This window comes from Diabrotica undecimpunctata, chromosome 5, assembly GCF_040954645.1.
Source record: "Diabrotica undecimpunctata isolate CICGRU chromosome 5, icDiaUnde3, whole genome shotgun sequence".
Taxonomy (NCBI): Eukaryota; Metazoa; Arthropoda; class Insecta; order Coleoptera; family Chrysomelidae; genus Diabrotica; species Diabrotica undecimpunctata.
Genome location: NC_092807.1, coordinates 16103920 through 16125425, shown reverse-complemented (window position 1 = coordinate 16125425; position 21506 = coordinate 16103920). Strand labels below are relative to the sequence as shown.

The 21506-nt window shown below is 32.8% G+C and overlaps 1 protein-coding gene across 1 annotated transcript in view; it reads right to left on the bottom strand.

The window, feature by feature from the left end:
- The window catches only part of LOC140440534 (uncharacterized), a 193743-nt gene that overhangs the window by 133348 nt on the left and 38889 nt on the right, over nt 1–21506 (bottom strand). The window contains exon 2 of the mRNA XM_072530911.1: nt 19178–19313. Coding sequence (XP_072387012.1) covers nt 19178–19313 — 136 coding nt within the window. The remainder of the gene's footprint in view (nt 1–19177; nt 19314–21506) is intronic.

Below are 21506 nucleotides of genomic sequence, written 5' to 3'. Positions count from 1 at the left end.
ATACTGCAATTGCTGGAGAGTCGAAACAAGTTGACGGTGGTTGTAGTCGTTGTAACAGCACAGCCAACACCTTCTTCAGTCTTAGATGCATCTGAGTAAAGGATCTTATCGAAGTTGCATTGATGTAGTATTTCGTAGAATCTTTGTTTGATAACGGAAGGTGATATTTCATTCTTATTATATTTGGATAATTCGATATTGAAATTTGGAAGTTTACATATCCATGGAGGAGTTTGAGGGACCGTGAAAGGGCTGGTCGACAATAGATTGATATCTAAATAAGGAATTAAAATCTGTATAGTGGACGGTACCATTCTAGGATTATTAGTAACTGGTAATTGTCTATTACAAATGAGGTTTCTTGTGGGATTTGTGGGATTTGCTGAAACTCTAGCGAAATAGAGCAGTAGAAGTTGTTGTCGTCTTAGATGAAGCGAGGGTTCGAAACATTCTACATGAATGCTTTCCACCGGACTGGATCGGAATGCTCCTAAACAGAGTCGAAGGGAAATATTTTGGATTACATTTAGTGAATGTAGTAGTGAGTTACTTGATGACATGTAGAGAACACTACCATAGTCAAGTTTGGAGCGAATAAGAGCTCGATATATTTTTAGTAGTGTTTCCTCATCGGCTCCCCAACTATAATGAGCTAGTGATTTAAGAAGATTCATTCTTTGAAGGCAGCTACCCTTAAGTTCTCGAATGTGTGGTCTCCAGGAAAGTTTTTTATCGAAAATAATGCCAAGAAGTTGAATGAAAAAGACAGAAAAGATTTTATTTCACGTTCAAAGCGTCTATGTATCTATTGATACGTATTTCGACTTAAAAAGTCTCATCAGAATAGTTATTCATAGCCGTTCTTCTAAGAACGGCTATGAATAACTATTCTGATGAGACTTTTTAAGTCGAAATACGTATCAATAGATACATAGACGCTTTGAACGTGAAATAAAATCTTTTCTGTCTTTTTCATTTTATTCGGATCTACTCTGTATGAGTACGAGAAACAAATTCGTTAGGATTTCTGCCTAGATGAATAGACATGTCGTGGAATGCAAATTTTAGATTCCCCATGTCTTCTTTAACATCTTTATCATCGTCTGGTCATGTCTTGCAATTTTTAGAAGGCTCCAGATTAAAGCAGAAATCTGAATTTGTTTCGAAACTATCTTACCGAATGCCAAGAAGCTTTATTTGATCTACTACTTGGAGAAAATTTCGATTCAGAGTAATAGTTGGAGATTGCGTGTTTTGTCTTCTGGTAAAATAAATAACTTTGGATTTGGATGGGGAGAAGTTAAGGCCGGATTGACTGGCCCAGTTGTTTATTTTACTTAGAGTGTTTTGTAGTAATTAGTAACAAGTATTTGTGCTGGATGTGACCTTTCCATGGCAGAATAATATTATGTCGTCAGCATATATTCCGTATTGTACAGGGTCGTTTATAAATGAACTAATATCGTTAATACTAAGGAGAAATAGTGTGCTGCTTAGGACAGACCCTTGTGGGACACCGTTTGTGGTTGTGTGCTGTGAGGAAGTTTTGCCATTAGTAATTACTTTAAAGGATCGCTCTGTGAGAAAATTTTTTATAAACGAATATATATTACCGGATAACTTGTTCTGGTTTAGTTTGTTTAGTATTACAGAAATTGGTATGGAGTCAAAAGCGCTTTCGATGTCAATGGAGATTGCAATAACCTCATTTTTGTTAGATAGCGCAGTCGCAATTGTTGATTGCAGAAGTATAAGATTGTCCATGGTGCATCGATTTGGTCTGAAGCCTGATTGAAATTGGTCGAGGATTTTATTTTGTTCAAGGTACCAAAGTAATCTTTTATTGACGATTTTTTCTAGAAGTTTACATAATGTACAGGTGAGAGAGATTGGCCTGTATGAGTTTAGCGTGTCTAGGGATTGATCGCCTTTTTTGATAGGAATCGTTATGGATTGTTTCCATAGTGACATGGATTATTAAAAACACATAATTAAAAGCAATATTTTTATAGAAAAAAGTTAAATGGAGTATTACAAACGAACATCTAATACATAAATATAATCTAAAACATTTTTGTTCGCATTCAGGAATTCCCTCTTCTTAGTTTTTCTTGCTGTTCTGTCACTATATTACCCTCATTATCTCTTCACTTCTTTTGTTTGAATTCTTTTTTTGCTTTTGTTCAGTTTCTGGTAAAATTTTCTCATCTCTATTGGCTTACTTAGATCTTGTAGTTCTTGAATTCCTTTATTCATATTTTCTCTCCTCTTTTTTGCGGTGGATTTTCTTTACTTCCGTACGTAGTTATTTTTGTTCCTCTTCTGCTTGTCAGGTTCTGTATCCCTGTTGCATCAGTAAATATGCTCCTTCTTCATTATTCATCCGTTATTGTTCTTCTTTGCTTATTTTCCATGCCTAGTAATTCTTCAGCTGCTTCTTTCATGATGTTTCTGCACCCTTCCCACTCTTCGTTTATGTTTTCATCAATTGGTCTGTTTTCCAGTTTGCTATTTATATTTTGTTTATATTCTCTATTTTTGTTTGTATCTTTAGGTCCTTCTACATTGTATCGTTTATGTTTAGAACCCATTTTCTTTTTAAACGTTTAAAATTGCGACTTTTGACCCAGTAGTGATCAGAATCTGCATTTGCTTCTCTTCTGGGGCGGATTTTTATTATATTTGATTGGTATCTTAAGTCTACAATATCATGTTTTATCATATTTAATGGTAATTTCCAGGTGCGTTTGTGTATATCGTTTGCGAAGTTAAAATAATACAATCGATTCAAAAAAAAATATTAAAAAAATAAATCATTTTTTAAATCAGAGCATCAAAAATATTTAAAATTCGTTATTTCTCAAGCAACAAATTTTTTCATTTTGTTTTACTGTGTTATAATTCCTTTTCCATATCATGCAAGTTAAACGTTTAATTTGTATTCCAGTTCTTTCTTTAACGAAGTTTTTAGTTTTTTATTGATGCTTATAAAATGAAAGTATCTGCTTTGTTGTGTAGTTGTAGCAATCTGCTGATTCAGCTGTTGATTTCTCTAGCCCACTGTGTTGCCCAAGATCTTGATATGACTAAAGGAATCTCGTCCGTATTTTATGAGAAGTTCGGTTGTTTGGACGAGTTAAAAAATCAGTAGCCTAAAGTTGGAAGAGTACTGAGATTAGAAGATGGTCCTCGATCTTTGCTGTGTATGATGACCAGAAAGTCGTATACAGACAGGGCAAGCCTCGAGGATACATGGCTAATTTGAAGAAAATCGTGTGCAATTATGACATCAAAAATTTGGCCTTACCCAAGATAGACCATGCACTAGAAAATCTGGATTGGAAGATTGTCAGAAGCATGCTTCAAGTGATCTTCCGAGAAACCAGCGTACGAATTACTGTGTGTTGCATTAATCCAAAGAGATCGTGTCCTTCAAAGACAGTAGGCTGTTATTTCTTTCTGAGGGTTTTATGCAGAGCTGGAGAGTCCTGTAGATTCCGCCATCCTGGTCCTACATATAGAGTTGCCGATCGAGACGCTCAGATCTAAGAGGGGAGCAGTGTACCGAACTTGCTTATTTCGACGTCGCCCATATAACGGTTGCATCTCAAGACGACGATGATCTGTCTTCTAGAAGCTTCCAAATGTATCGACCGGAATGGAATCGAAGCGATAATGCAAGTGAATAGAGGTGTACCGTTCCAGAATATTCTATTACATAATAACTTGTATATATAAGCAGGGCTTTTATGAGTTAAGGTTAGTTGATAAGATATGATCGTGCTGTAAATATATATGTGTACTTATAAATAAATATATCTACATAAATTAGAACCGCTCGTTTTATTTAAAAACGGTACAATATTCTATTTCTTTTTTTGTCCCATATAGTTGAAACTTACTTTTCTATGTAAAAGATTATAATAATAATAGTCTCCCGTTTTATACCGCTTCGCGGCTTTGGGAGTACAGCAGTGTAGTCTGCTATATCTAGGGCCTATGGTATACAAGGAAGGTAACATGGCCAGTGCTACGCTTCAACCGCCTATTATTACCCCTGGTTTTACCCAAGGTACTCATTTTATTTCAGGCTGAGTCGACCTGGGGCCTATAGACATTTTTAAAAATGTCTAGTTGTTCTTGCCGGCGGTAGGATTCGAACTCCGGACCACCGGCGTGCGAGCCAAGCATCCTACTGCTTGCGCTACGCAGGCCCTAAAAGATTACCATGCTTTAATAAGATATCTTTTGGTTCTAAAAATCGGTACTTTTTGATATGGTAAAACTAAACAATAAATGCCTTCATTTTTTTACTTTTGGCAACGATGGAGGCTGGGCGGTAGGAATTATCTTTTTACTTAGCAAATACTGGAGGTACCGTATAGTCCATCATACGCTTGCGCTTCATATACGCATTCAAATTACCGAACAAATCTTCTTTATACTTTTTATAGGTGTCAACAATTGTTTTATACCAAGCTGGATCAGCGGATGTACCTTGTTCTGTATTTGAATCATTATATTCTTTTTCTTGTTCGGTATCTTCTGGCATGGTGTATAAAAAATTAAACATATACATAAAGATTACTTGATGTAATCAAAATTTATTTAACACCATGCCAGAAGATACCGAACAAGAAAAAGAATATAATGATTCAAATACAGAACAAGGTACATTCGCTGATCCACCTTGGTATAAAACAATTGTTGACATCTATAAAAAGTATAAAGAATATTTGTTCGGTGATTTCAATGCCTATATGAAGCACGAGCGTATGATGGAATATATAGTACCTCCAAATTATAAATCAGTATTTGCTAATTACAAAGATAATTCCTACCGCCCAGGCTCCATCGTCGGCAAAAGTAAAAAAATAAAGGCATTTATTATTTATTCTTACCATACCAAAAAGTGACCATATTTAGAACCAAAGAAAAAGATATCTTAGGGAGGATATCTTATTAAAGCATGGTAATCTTTTAGATAAAAATAATATTTTATTATCCAATTCAAAATTTCCTAAAATTCGTGATGAACATGTGATTTCGGCTACATTTTACCACTTACGGTGTGTGATTTCGTGCGTGATGACTAGACTTCGGCAAATATGCATATTGCATATTTTGCATATTGTGCATATTTTATGCAAATATTTCATATTTTGGCATATTTGTATAAAAGTTTGCATAAAGTGCATAAAAGTTCAGATTTTTATACTGTATTTGAAAATTTTTAAACAGACCAATTTATTTCAATTCTTGTATAAAATTTTGTAGTCATTTTATTCAAGAAATGATCTAAGTACGTAATCTCTACAGGTACAAAACATTTACAATTTCAAAGAAGATCAATTTAAGTAGCCCTCAACATTCTTAGAAAGTCTCGGTCACTGAGGCATTCAGTTATTGGATAATCGCTAAGGGTTCGCTCATTTGCATTTTATGATCTAATCCCCAAATCTATCTACAATTTATTGTATCTTAGCAGCAGGTAAACGGCTAATAGTTTTGTTCCTAATTTAGGGATTTTCCAAAATCTCCCAGTTTATTGAATTAGGTACCTAAACATTTCTAATTTGATGCTCAGATTTGTAAATCATTTTTGTTTTGATATTCAAAGTGTAAACACTCGTTGTGCGTAACAAAAAGGAAGATTGTGATTTTATAATGCCTAAAACAACCAGTGCTTCAACTTGGATTAAACCTTATAAAGAGATATGGGATATGGGAAAAATCTACTGTTCAGTCTGTGGCAAAATTGTAAGTATCTAATATTTTCTATTAAATATCTAATATTTCATACATACAGGGTGTTTCCAAATGACACTTACAACGTTTGACTGTAGATACTTCTCGAAAAATTGAACAAAACGATATAGTTAATGAGGGGTCAAACTTATTTACTTTTCGAGATACAGGGTGTTAAAATTAAAAAAAATTAAATTCTTTTAGTTAATAACAACAATAACTTTAAAACCAATAAACGTATTTACTTGAAATTTAGTACTCGTAGGTTGTTTTTAAATGAAAAATAGCTTCCTTTAGTGAGAAAAAATTGTCCATGGTACAATACAATGGTGTGTATTTAGAAACATTTTTCACCTTTACTTTGTTTTATGAAGTCAGCTATTCTAAAACACAATTATTTTTATTGTAATTGAATTAACAAAAAAAAAACTTTTGTTGAATTTTAAAATAAGTTATATGATGTACTAATGGTTAGTAACAAAAACTAATTTGTGGATTAATACTGCATTTAAAACACTTCGCGAGTGTTTTTTTTTCCAAACCAGTTATTTGATTAACCAAAAACACCTTGTATATTTTTATATTTTAAAGGTTGGGTTAAAAAAGGTTTTTATTTTTATTTATAGATAGCATGTGAGAAGAAATTTCAGATAGACCAACATGTGAGAACTGCTTCAGACATTGCAAAAAAAGGAAAAATAGGAGGAAAACATCAAACTTCAATGGCTAAATGTTTCCAATCTACTTCAAAAAAATTAGATGAGCAAGAAACTTTTAATGAAGACTTGAGTCGCGCATTAGTGTCTGCAAACATACCGCTTTCAAAATTAGCAAATGTAAATTTTAGTTCGTTTCTAAAAAAATATTGCAAACTTAATGTTCCAAGTGATCGGTCTTAAAGAAATAATGTGAACGGGCTATACTCGTCGGTGTTAATTAATATTAAGGAAGAAATTGCAGATAATTATTTTTACATATCTGTAGACGAAACCACTGATTCCTCAGGAAAGTATATTGCTCATTTATTGATTGGTGTTCTTAAAGAAGATACCTTACCAAAATCTCATCTTATTTAATGCCAGCAACTTGAGAAAACAAATGCTTTAACAATTTCGCGTTTTATACAAGAAACATTAGCAACTTTTTTTCTTCCGACAACTATTCCTTCTAATAAATTACTGCTTATTTTATCGGATGCTGCTCCTTATATGGTGAAAGCAGAACAAAATTTAAAAATATTTTTCCCAGATTTAATACATGTTACTTGTGTAGCGCATGGATTAAACAGAGTTGCAGAGGAAATACGAAAAAAGTTTCCTCTTGTAAATACCATGATATCCAGTGTCAAAAAAGTATTTCTTAAATCTCCTATAAGAATTCAACTTTATAAAGAAATGCTACCTAACATTCCTCATCCACCACAACCTATTTTAACGCGATGGGGAACATGGTTAGAAGCAGCTAATTTTTATGCAGATCATTTTGTTAAAATAAAGAACATAATTGATACGTTAACAGATGAAAGTTCCCAATCTCTTTTGGATTCTAAACAAACTTTTCAGAGTAACTTGCTTCAACAAGAACTTTTATTTATAAAATCAAATTTTAGTTTTGTTCAAAAAACAATTACTCAGTTAGAATCACCAATACTATCATTGTTCGAAAGTACAGCATTAATAAAAGAATTTGAGTCATGTTGTCGGAACGTTAGAAGTAATATTGGAAAAGATATTTTAAAAAAATTTGAAGCTACTATGGAAAAGAATAAAGGTTACCATATTCTTTCTGAAGTAGTCAGTGTTCTAGCTGGAAATATTTCGGAAACAATTAATTTAGAACCAAATGTTTTGGTTAGTTTGAAAAATGCTCCCGTTACATCAGTTGATGTTGAACGAAGTTTTTCCATATATAAATATATGTACTCAGACAGCAGCCACAAGTTTTTGTTAGAAAATTTTGAACACCACTTGGTCATTTATTGTTACCATAATTCTAAATAAGTTTATTCATACTTAAAAATGATGTAGTTACTTAAAATAAATGTAAATCTTAATGAATAGTAGGAAATATTTAGTTATGTACACTTTTTTTTAAATAAAATTGTTACTATTTTACGATTTTTTTATTTATTTGTATGCATATTTTGTAAAATATTTGCATATTTTCGGGTAAACACGTGCATATTTATGCGCATATTTTCTACATTTTTATTTGCATATTTGCCGAAGTCTAGTGATGACTAATTTAATTTAATATTTGTGAGATGTTAGAAGCATGGATATAGCATAATTTACGTAAGGAATTTATTTATTATATACTACTACTCAATCTTATCATTTTTTTTTTATTTTAAATCTCAACGTATCGATAATGGCGAATGAGATTAAATCTTTTTCTACACTGGCCAAATCTATAACGCAGTACAAAAACCAGTCCCCCAGTAGGATAAAGTTGTCGTGCTTTATTAAATGATATTTTTACCAATTCCATACACATTCTTATAAAAGTACTGTTTTTATTTTTTTTTTCACTCCACTTTTACTGTTTTTTTTTTATTAAACATTGTGAATGTGACATGTCAAGAAATAGACGTACAGATTAAAAGATAGACAACGACAAGATTGAATCCCAAGTATTTAGTCCCTGTGCATCTCGTGAGACTCAGATATCAAATGCAATGCAATTATTCCATTTGGCAGAAGATAGAGAAGCTTACGCAATGGTGATCTCCGATGTCAGATAATTCTGACATGGCACGTAAAGAAGAAAAAGCATCTCGTGAACGGTGTTATACTGTGCATATGAAACTATTTGTTACAAATCTCAAAATCTATAACAAGCTTAAGATTTTGCATTTTGCAAAATTACTCATGTGAAATGCTTAATAAGGTAGAGATTTCATAACACACCAAGTAATTAAAAAAGTTCCCGAAAGTTCTTATCTTTGGTCAATACAACTAAATTATATTCCAGAATTGTTGCGTGTCACTGGAAATCATGCAAAATACTACTCGTTTATTTTGCTATACACGAATATGTAGGTATATCAATATAAATACTAGGAGTTGTTATCCTGAATTCCGGACATTTCTTTTATTTTCACGATTTAACTAACTTTTTGTAAACTATGTTATTTTTTTCACTTAATTGCTATACGTTAATGTAATTTTGTCAGTATATTTGCAGTGGCGGTTAAACAATGTTCAAAATATTTGTTCTCTCCTATAGAGAAAAAGTTTATTCCTTAAATGCATGATTTTTTATTGATGTCAAATATCAAAAAAAGACCTTTAGCGGACGCTTAGAAATAATAAAAAAAATTTAAACAATTATTAATTTTATTGAAACACAGTGCCACACCACATTTCTGACATTTTGTATGTGTAAACCCCTTACAATTGGGATATTTACACCGTTGTTTGTTATCTTCTATAGTCGGCCAGTGTCCATATTGGTCCCTTCTAATATCTTTGGAGGAAATGTACTGAGCTGGTATACTGTATCCAGAAATTTAGTGTCTCATTATAAAAGTTATTTTAATAACAGCTGTAAAACTGAATAATCCCTTGTAAATACTCTATTATTGTATAATTATCACAGCTACCAAAGCTGCCAGGACCGGCATAATAGCCAAGCATAGCACAAGTGTATATAGGTATATATAATCAGATCAAATATTATCATTCAAGCATAATGTCAAAAAACTCTTTTTATAAACATACAAATTTCCCATAATTATTGTTATTAATCATTATTTTAAGTCTCAACGAAGAAAATGTTTTATGTGTGTTTTGTGTTTTATTGGCACTAGTTTTCACACTGGCCAGTCAATTTCATAATGATTTTTTTAGACTATAACTTATCACTAACTCAGGGGAGTACTGTGTAGTGTCTGTGTTAAGTAAATGTCTTGTTACTTTAGTAAAGTCGACTTCATTGTCTTTACAAAGAGACGCTAATTGTATCTGAACGTCTGAGGTCCCTTCGGTGAGTACCGATTTACTCGTTTTAAAAGGTTCATATTTATTCATGTTGACTTGTTATGTTTAAGTTTTCCGTTTCATGTCTAAAAAAGTTGGCAAAAAATGGGAAATATTCTTTATTAATAATTTTACGAAAAAAAATTATTCTTCATTAAAGGTTATGCATCACATAGAAATCATTAACAGATAATCTTATAAAATATTAAGTGGTAGATAGGAAAAATCAAAATTATTAATTAATACTGAAGAGGAAAGTGATTTTAAATTTAGATATTCAAGAAAATGTAATTTTAAAATGTTTATAGCTATTAAAAATTATGTCCAAGTTTAGATTCATGGCCTTCTAATAATTAAATAATACATTTAAAGTAAAAAGTAAATAAAAAAATACTTTTGCATTTGTTGATTTTGTATATTGAATAAGGTAAATTAGAAATAAAATTAAAAATTAATACACCTACTGATACATCATTAAAAGGCCATGAATCTAAATTTAAAAATAATTTTTAAATCCTACAACCAAATTAAAATAACATTTTATGCTGCACCTAAATTTAAAAGCACTTCACTTTTAAGCATAAATCAATATTTTTGATTTTCGGTGTATACCACTTAAACTTTTATAAATTTGATTATTGATTATTGATTTCTATGAAATGCAGAAATGTTTATGAAGAATAGTTTTTTTCATGAAATTAATAATAAAGAAATTTCCCATTTGTTGCCAACTTTATATTATCAGACATACTTTATACCTTACTAACAATTAAAACACTTCTTTCCTTACATGAAGTATAAAATATAATCATATTTAGCTATATGTATATATCTACATTAATTCATTTTAATTTTCACTTCACCATTTTATTATTTCACTTGCAATTTTTTTAACAAAACACAAATTGTTTATGACTTTCAAAATTTGGATATATTTAATAAAGAATCGAGACAGAAAACATAATAATTAATTAATTCTAATACTCCATCAGTTTATGTATTTTTTCCCTTAATTATCTAGATATTTATTTAAATTAAATATGTAATGTAAATGACAAATAAAATATAAAATTCTTTAAGCCGGCCCTTTTTACTATTTACCTGAAGAGGCAAATCCCTTTATGACTTCGACTTTATCAGCGGGATACTTTTAAATTCTGCATAAGTCAGTTCTTATAATTGTGAATGAAGTATACTCTCTTTTTCTTGTCTCGGATGTATTCGGTCTATTTTATTTTGCTGTGGTTGTGCCCATCTTGCACAGACACTCTGCATTCTGCAAGTTCTGTGCGAAAGCTGCTTGTGTTAAAAGCTTTGCCTGTGCGTTCTTAGTAACCGTCGCTCTTTTATGGAGTATCCTGGAATTGACAAGTGTTAAATCAAGTAAGCGATCAAATAGCCGGAGGTGCCATCTCCTACTTTTTACAGAAATTTTGAATCTTCCAATATGGCTGTCCATGAGATCAACCTTTTCCATATGGCGGTTATATGCTTTAATTACAAAGGGGCAGTCGACTTTGATAGATTTTTTCGCAGTCTTATCAAAGCGCGTTTTCAAGATGACATTTTTATTATCTTTTTATATTGTAGATGAGATATCTACGCCATTAACCATTGCAGTATATTCATGACTGTCACCACGGGAGCAATTCTTCATATCCGTATCTGTTAGTAATTTGCAATATGGTATCTGTTCCCAATGATAATATTCCCCTTTTGGCATTATCTACAAGCAGCGGTACACCTGTATAATAATTATCATGATAAAGACAAAAATTTTGATGCTCTGGAATAATGCGAACCAAGCGAACAACTACATTACCGGAAGCTCCAAGATTGGGTTCTTCTTCTAATCGTACTTCAGAATTTTATTCTCCTGTGTAAATTTTAAAATTATACAAATATTCGTAAATTCCTGCCAGCACAAACAACTTGAATCCCCATTTATACGATTTTTTGGCAAGTATTGTGTCATAAAATGACCAATTTTGGTGGAATACATTTACTCATCAATGCTTAAATGTTATGCAAGTGTTACACTGGAAAATTTTTTGTTAAGTGTGTTAACTAGTGGACTTATCTTGTGAAGTCTATCATGTCCAGGTTCAGAAAAACGTATGAGGTGGTTATTATCATTAAAGTGTATGTATTGCCTAATTTCTCGAATCTATTTAGAGACATAGTATTTTTTACTGGTTCAAATGGAAGCTTCTCACTCCAGAAGGAGCGTACATGACCAATGACATATATATATATATATATATATATATATATATATATATATATATATATATATACACAGGGTAAGTCATGAGGAACTTTACATACTTCTACCATATGTAGAGTCCCTCAGGGAGCATATCATGTGGCCACTAAAAAATGTCAACTTCTCTTCTTTATTAATTAACAGGGTGATTTGTGTAATTGACCATGCGACAATGTTGTCGCACTTTTTTTAAATTTTTAGTGAACGATCAAATCTTACCAAAAATAGAACAACCATAATGAAGTATCAAATTATAAGGTATTAATTTAAACAAATGTTATAAATTTCAAACATTTTAATTAAAATGAGTTCCTACAACATAATCTAATACGTAGAAAATTAACATCTTTACTGTCACTTTGTATTATTTCTACGATAGAATCAATTGTTTTTCAATTTTAAATTTTTACTCATAGATCGTATTGGGGCATTATTTTCAATAAATAATAAATTAAATTGATTAAAAAGTCAAACCTCTTGTATGTGTTAGTTTTTGTTGATTGTAAATAAATAAAATTTTATGTCAAATAATAATACATTGCATCAACTGTACTAAATAAAAATAAATCTAAAAAAGTTTAAAATGACGGTTGGCGTTGACCGTTTGACGTTTCTTGATATTTTATACCCATTATCAATTGTTATTTATGTGTACAAGAATACATATTTCTTCTGTCATATCTACGTTAAGTACATTGTGTTAGTTTTGGTAGAGCTTTTGTTACTTTCGTTCAAAATGCCACATCAGTTTTCGACCACAGAATATGCAGACATAATATTTGTTTATGGATTCTGTAATGGGAATGGTAGGGCCGCTAGTAGAGAATATCGCAGGAGATTTCCTAATCGTCGAACTCCCAGTCATCCAACATTTGGGTCAGTTTTTAATTATTTGCGAGAAAATGGCACTTTTCCTAGTGGAACAACAGAGCGACATGTAGATGAAGCGCAGGAAGATGACATTATGGACGCCGTTACTATAAACCCTACAATAAGCACTAGACAAGTAAGTCGAGAACTCAATGTTACTCAATCAAAAGTAAGTAGAGTCTTACAAAAAAATAATCTATACTCATATCACATTCAAATGGTTCAGCGACTACATGCTGGAGATGAGATCGATAGGTTGGAATTTTGTAGATGGATTAACAATAATCGACCAACGCTATACAGGACACTATTTACAGATGAAGCCCAATTTGCTAGAGACGGGATAAATAATTCTCGAAATTCACATGTGTGGACAGAAGAAAATCCCCATGCTATTCGAGAACGTCGTTCTCAGTTAAGGTTTTGGTTAACGTGTGGATTGGTGTCATAAATATCCAATTAGTAGGTCCTCACTTTTTTGATGGTCCTTTAACAGGGCAGGTCTATTTGAACTTTCTACAAAATATTTTGCCGAATTTGCTTGCCAACGCGAACATTGCTATCCGAGGGATGTATTTTCAGCATGATGGGGCAGCCCCACACTTTTTACTGGCAGTGAGACAACATCTCAATAATGTTTATGGCAACAGGTGGATAGGACGTGCAGGTCCTATTTCGTGGCCTTCAATATCCCCTGATTTCAATCCCGTTGATTACCATATTTGGGGACAATTGAAGCAACTAGTTTACGCAGTGAATATTAATGACCGACAACAATTAATTGATAGAATTATACATTGTTGTAATACTATTAGAAACGATCCCCAGAGTATCCGTAATTCAATACGTCAATTAACAATTCGGCAACAAAAATGTGTACAGGCTGCAGGGTTCCATTTCGAAAATCTATTTTGAATTATTTTTATTTTGTTACCATTATTGTATCTTTTCCAGTTCTAATTTATGGGTTTATCATAACTATGTACATATTTTTAGTTTTTTTTTAAATTGTTCTTCGTTATTGTTAGTAGTTACTGTTTTTTGTTGTGCAGTGACTCAGTTTATCATTTCAATTAAAATGTTTGAAATTTATAACATTTGTTTAAATTAATTACCTTATAATTTGATACTTCATTATGGTTGTTCTATTTTTGGTAAGATTTGATCGTTCACTAAAAATTTAATAAAAGTGCGACAACATTGTCGCATATGTCGTTTTCATTGGCTATTTATGTAGTTTGAAAATCACTTATTGCATTTTAAAAAAAATATATACAGGGTGTAATATTTAATACGAATCCCTAAATTAATTTTTCCAAAGCCAGTCCTGGAATTTTTTAGTTTAGCTAATACCAGTCGAATGCTTGATAGTAGTGTACTGTATCATGCAAAAATTAAAAAAATCAAATGAGGTGTAAACACTACAGTAAAATGAAATAAATGGTCAATTACACAAATCACCCTGTTAATTATTAAAGAAGAGGAGTTAACATTTTTTAGGTCTATATGGTAGAAGTATGTAAAGTTCCTCATGACTCACCCTGTATAATTATACTAATATAGAATATATAGAATATAGAATAACAGAAGTAAACACTTTGTTCCTTTCTGGTTTGGTTTGTACGGCATACAAATTTGTTTCATTGGTAATGCGCAACAGCAACTCGTCCGTAAATAAGTAAGTAAAAAATTGATATGGCGTTTCTAATTCCATTACTTGTTGATTCAGAGTTGAGTTTCCATGAAAGTGCAATTGATCATCATTGAGACAAAGTACTTTCTTCTTCCAAGTGATGTGTTCTGTATTAGTTTTTTTTATTTATTTTAGATTATTTTTTATTTGCACCTATAGAAACCTTTTCATTTGTATTTTCCGTTTGTTTTTTTAAATTACTCGTAGATGGCCAGCTTTCATTTTCCTGGATGATTTGCTTACTTTCTAGCATTTCCATATTTTCTGTTATGTATATCTCCTCTGCCATATGTTTAGCTCCATTACACTTTTCTTCATCAGATTCGTAGCCATCATCATCATCATCCAGCCCCATTTTCACATCCATTCTTGGATATAGGCCTCCTCCAAACGTCTCCAGTTCTCTCTATCTCTAGCTGCTGCAATCCAGTTTGTTTCTATTCGTAGCCATAGTTAGGTTTAAATTCAGGGTCTGCAATACTATCTGTGTCTGAGAAATCACTTTCATATTTACTCTCAGGCCAGTGAAATTTGCCCAATATTCCCGAAGATCCTTTTCCGACAAGAAAAAAGTGAGTTACTCCTGTACTCCTCCATAGATGTGCCGGAGGATTTTCCGTTCAAATCGCTCTTTGTCATAGTCCATGTTTCCGACGCGTAGGTGAGGATGGGCTTGATAAGAGTTCTGTATATCATTATTTTCGTTCTTTTTGTAACTAGGCTTATTGTTAAAAATTGTTTACTCCATAATAGACTCTATTTGCTAGATATATCCGTATGTTAATTTCTGCACTTACTGCATTATTCTGATTAATTTGTGAGCCTAGGTATATAAACTCTCTTACTCCTTCGAAAGTATATATGTTCCGATCGTTAGATCTTCGGGTTGTGCTGCTTGTATATAATTTGATACTTTCATATACTTCATCTTACTAGTATTAACCTCTAGTCCCATTATTTTTGTTGCTGCTTCAAGCACCATGAATGATTCGACCACAACCGCTTTTCTTCTTGCAATAATGTCGATGCCATCAGCGTATGCTAGTAATTGTACGCTGCGATTAATAAAAGTTCCTCTGGTTGTTACTTCAGATTCTCTTATTGCTTTCTCTAGTGCAATATTGAATAGAAGGCATGATAGACTGTCTCCTTGTCTAAGTCCTATCTGAGACTGAAATGTTTTGGAAACTCAGTTCTGCACTCCAACTTTACACTCGACTCTTGAGAGGGTCGCTTTCACCAATTTTACTAAGTGTACTTTTAAGCCTTTTGCTTATATGGTAAAAATAAAGAAGTTAATGGGGGATAACACCTATTCTAGCGCACCGTATAATCATAGCGACACTCGGGCGCGAACTCATTCTCAAATAATAAACGTTATGTGCATCCCATTTGCTACTTGCAGCAAAAATAAGTTTTATATTATATTGAAATAACGTAAAATTTTTATACAAGTAGTGCCAATATCTAAAGTGACATTCTCTTTGTCAAAGACGTAAATTGCTATTAGAACAAAGCTTTCTACTAAACACAACTTGTTTTCAGATTCACTTCACCTATCAGCAAAGATTGACTCGGTGCTCATTTACAATTTAATCAAGACGTTCCATAAAAGTAATAGAACACGTTTCTTATTCATAGGAAGTCATTGTTCTACAATTGAATCGATTTCTCATACCCACTTCTCCACCGATCATCCTCTTAGGTCTTATTCGCGTTTTACTACCCTGTTTTACGACTTACTTTAGTAGAGGAGCAGGAATTAGTTTTGGTTTAATGTCTTTTTTTTATTTGTACGGCGTTATTGATAGTTAAGGTTATCTTTACACTTAAATAAAAGTAATCTTAAATATTACAGTGGTTATCATGAATTTTATTAGCACTTCTGTTATATCTTGAAGTTTGCATCTAAGGTCTGAGCTAAAAGATCGATAATAATAAGAATAAGAGATAATTTATAAGAAACAATTCATTTTTAACCCTTAATCGGTAACTTGTAGTATGTGAGACTGATTGGATTTAAAATTTTTCAATAACTTAATAACGGATACGCCCCTTAATCCTTTGAGACCTGACTTGTTTATTAAAAAAAAATCTTATTTGTTCTTATACTTCAAAAGTCTTTAATAAGTAAGAAAAATTACAAAAAATAGTGTTCGCTTTAAAAAAACTTATGTACATATGGTCTTAAATATAAACTCAACATCTAAAATATATTTACTAATAAGTGGACAAATTCGAATGTAATTATAATTTCGAATTGTTGTTATTGAGGTAAAAATTTATAATAGACTGTGTACTAAACTAGTCCCAAAGCTATATTTATAATCTCACTAAAATGCTACGATTCATCAAATAAGTGTATTTCCCTCTGCATAGAATAAAAACCTTTGACTTTTAAAAGCTGGCGAATATAATTTGAATCAAGGAAATGATTGCAGGCATTTCCTCAGTACATATGAGGCAATCTATAGTTTGCAGGAAGATGAATAAACTGTAATTAAGCTACTAATCGATGTTCCACAATTATACACGGTGAAACTATAAAAATTCAGGAAATTTAGATTAATGTGAGATTACAAATTAATGGACTAATTTGTGATTGAACCAAGTAATTATTATTAAATATTTATTATTCATGAAAAGCTGCAAAACATTTTCTAGCCTTAATTAAACACAGATTTTACATTTTGTACAGAACACATGAATACGTCCATTACAATCCGTGTTTTTACACCTAGTAGCCTGCTTCTTGTAATCAAACCCCGATATTTGACCAAAATTGTCGGCTTGAATTTCCAAAAATTGTCTCGTCTCTCCTCGTTCTTTGAAAGTCGGAATAGAAGGCGTAGGAGGCGGAGATGCTGATCTTCCTCGTTTTTCACTTACTGGATTGTCCGTATTTATTAGGCTTTCAGCAACTCTGACCCTGAAGTCTAGAAATATGATTTCATTCTTATTGGGTGTATTACGTTTATCGCAGTCCTTCTTATTGTCATCGCATGCCTTACTCGTGGACTAATACGTATTCCAATGCGCATCGTCACGCTTTAAAACATGTACCATAAAAGGAAATGTATAAATATTTTCAAGTCACAGGATAGTTATTACTCCGGCTCCCATACAGGGTCTCCTATACCCTAGGAGACCTTTGCCGGGGCTCTGCTCCCGTTCTACGAACCTAGACTTGTGGCTGGAATCTTCTTTCACCTTCAAAAATGTGTTTTTTTTTATTCCATTACCCATGTAAGAAATATCGGTAATCCATCTTTGTTGGATTACTTCTGATCCACTCAGAGGGCACTTCGAATTGGCTGGTCGAAATCCCTCTGTAAGGCACCGTGAGAATTGATAAGTGGCCGTAGTATTTCAGGCCCTTCCTGCCCTTTTGGTGATATGTCGTCTAACATACAAATCGAGTCTGCGACTCAGGCTCCTACTGAGCTCCTACAAGCTCCACACAAGCAGTTAACGTAATCGCCGACCTGTTCTGCAGATCCCGACACTGTCCTGTGCCGGAGGTTTCGGCAAACGAGAAGCTCCAGAAGCCACCAGTCCGAGAAGCTACTGAGGCCCCCGGAGTAGCCGCGTAGGCGCAGGCATACCCCCTACGAAGAAAACCGACTGGCAAATGATTATGAGTTCCTGATGGTATAGAGGAGGACAAAGTCGTCGAAGGCGTGGGTACTTCGACCGAAGACGGTACCTGCATAAGAAGAAGATGATCATCGGAAGCTGCTGTGCTGTGTTGTGTCTTGTGTATAAGTTATTACAGACCTTTTAGGGATTTCCCTGAACTGGAACAGTTAGGGACTTGCTTTTATAAACTTACATTTTTTTTGTGCAGGTTTATTTTCTTTTTCTTCATAAAAGAATAACTCATCATTGTTGACATTGAGGATTCCATTTTCAAGGGATTATGTTTCAATAGTTACTACGTTTTTATTATGGGTAAAATCTAAGAAATTCAATTGGCGGCATATAGCTTTTATGCCATGTTGCTTCATTTCCCGACTGCGGAAATATAGTTCAATATGCACCAACAGCTCCAGCAGCTATTAAAATATGTGTTGACCCCATGGGATCAACATAGTGTAATAAGGCAAAATAATATATGTTGTCTCCATCGGATCCATGTGTCCTGCTGTGAAAGCATCAGTGTTGGTCCTATAGGACCAATGTGGCAGTGAACGTGTTGAGGTAAAGAAAAATTGCTTATTTATTAATGTTGGTAAAATTGTATTATTAGTAAACGTCTATCAGGGATTTATAATAAAAACAATGTATATTGGTTAAACCATAAAATTCATACCAAAACATTGATTTAAATTTTTTTGAAAAGAGAATTGCTTACAACTTCACATGTTTTTTATTGAAATTTTGTAATATATCTCAGTAATAATAAATGAATTAAAAGTTATAAACATCTAGTGAAACTTTACTGCACGAAAATATAAACACAAAAAATACACTTCTAACGAAAACAGACGTTATCATCGTGATCCCTACCAATTAGTTTTTGCATTTGAAATGAACTGTTCCAACTGTTACATACGGCAGGAATATGTATAATCTGATGGTGCGTGTTCCTGTAACATGCTTAATTAGGGTTCAACTTACCTGCGACTGTCATCGGCGCAGACATGATTTGGGTGTGGAACAGAGGCGCGTCAGCAGACACTTCGCATTGAAACAAACCCGAAATGTTTCGTCCCACCGACATTAGAGTCACGTTGTGGGCGTCAGACACACTCACCTGAAACAACGGAATAACATAATTGACTTAATTGGCTTGTACTTGACGATCACTTGTCAACTTTGAAGGCCACTTTGTCGCCTAAGCTGGGTTTTAATTAAAGTGGATCTAAACGTTGCTTTATATATCACAATATTCATTTTCAACTACTCAGTGTATAAATAACTATGAAGATTATTTCCAGAAACATATTTTTTTTTTTTAAATTTACATCCTTATAATCTGTTTATTGGTAAAATGAAATTTAGAAATCTAAAATTGATATTTCTTAAAATAATATTTTTTGTGGCATCTTGATTTGCCAATTTAATTATTAAGGCTTCAACTAGCTTCTCTCAGGTGTAAGTACGTCTTAAATTAATGAAAATTAAGCAATAGGTAATTTGGAAGGGACTAATAAATGATTAGGTTACATATTTATTGAAAATAAAAAAAAACAAAATTAAAAAGAAAAATTTGCCCATGCTTTACAACTAAAATAAATGCAAAAATATACTTGTATGGCAAACTGATATACTGTTACTCAATATACTAGGGGAAGTAAGAGTAAACAAGAAAACTTTTCTTCAATTATCTTCTTCTTCAGGTGCCATCTTCGCTACGGAGGTTAGGAATCATCATAGCTATTTTTATTTTTGAGGCAGTAGCTCTAAATAGTTGTTTTGAGCTGCATCCAAACCATTCTCTTAGGTTCTTAAGCCATGAAATTCGTCTTCTTCCGATGCTTCTTCTGCCATCTATCTTTCCTTGCATTATGAGTCGCATGATGCCATACTTCTCGCCCCGCATCACATGTCCGAGATACTGTAGCTTTATTTCTTTAATTGTAACTTCAACTTCCTTCTCTTTACCTATTCTTCTCAGTACTTCATTGTTCGTAACTCTATCTACCCAGGAAACTCTCATAATTCTTCTATAGGTCCACATTTCAAAGGCGTTAAGTCGTCTCATTGTGTCTAGATTTAACGTCCATAATTCCACTCCATAGTATAGTACACTACATACGTAACATTTTGTTAGGCGTACTTTAAGAGCTAATGTTAAGTCTTTGCCACATAGGACCTTTTTCATTTTCATAAAATTAGAACGTGCTTTTTCGATTCTGAATTTGATTTCTGCAGTGTAGTCATTATTTTCTGTTATGTGTTCCTAGGTAAGTGTACTTTTTTACTCTTTCGATCTGCTGGCCCTCTACTATCAAGATTTCATTAGTATTATGGTTGTTTTTACAAATTTTCATAAACTTCGTCTTTTTGATATTGAGCGAGAGTCCGTACTCCCTACTACACATTACTATTTTACTTATGAGTCTTTCCAGGTCTTGTAAACTATCGGCTATTATTACTGTATCATCTGCATATCTGATGTTGTTAACTACTATCTACGGTACGGTTTGCGAATCACGGCCTCGCGTTTTGCTTCGTTTGTTAACCAACCGTCAAATTTATCTTGTTCCTTTAGACAATCACTTCTTCAAATACCAACATTTCTAATTTGCTACACAACCACATTTAATGCCCTCGTCTATTTCATGTCTTGTGTTCTGGTTCTCATCATTTATTATAAATGTTCGTATTTTTTTGTGACTACACAGCTTCAAGAACTTTTCTCGTTGGTTAATCCACATAATTCTTGTGTACGCGGCCTGATTTCACCTCATTCGGAGCGACGAATGCACGGCTTGCGAAACACGGCCTCGCGTTTTTCTTTGTTTGTTAACCAACCGTCAAATTTATCTTGTTCCTTTAGACAACCACTTCTTCAAATACTAACATTTCTAATATTCTACACAAACACATTTAATGTCCTCGTCTATTTCTCTCCACATAGTGGATACATATCAAATATGTTTTCGCATCTTTCTTAGAATTCCTATCCTACTAGATACCGGCTCCACAGCTAATTTTATTTCACTGATCTACCAAATCACGCATTTTAGTAATCAGATCTTATAGACATACTCATATGTGTTGGACTGATTCTTCGTTTCGTAAATTCTGGTCAAAATTCTTGGCGAACCAAATCATCCTGTGGCCTTAGAAATCATTTTCAATTATGTTTTATAAGAGCAAGTCTCTACGACTTATTCTATATTTTATTTCACATCTTTCGTTACTTCTATGTATACAAACATAGATACATACATAGAAAAGAGTAGGCATCTGTTAGTTTTGTCTCAACAAGGTCGATTTT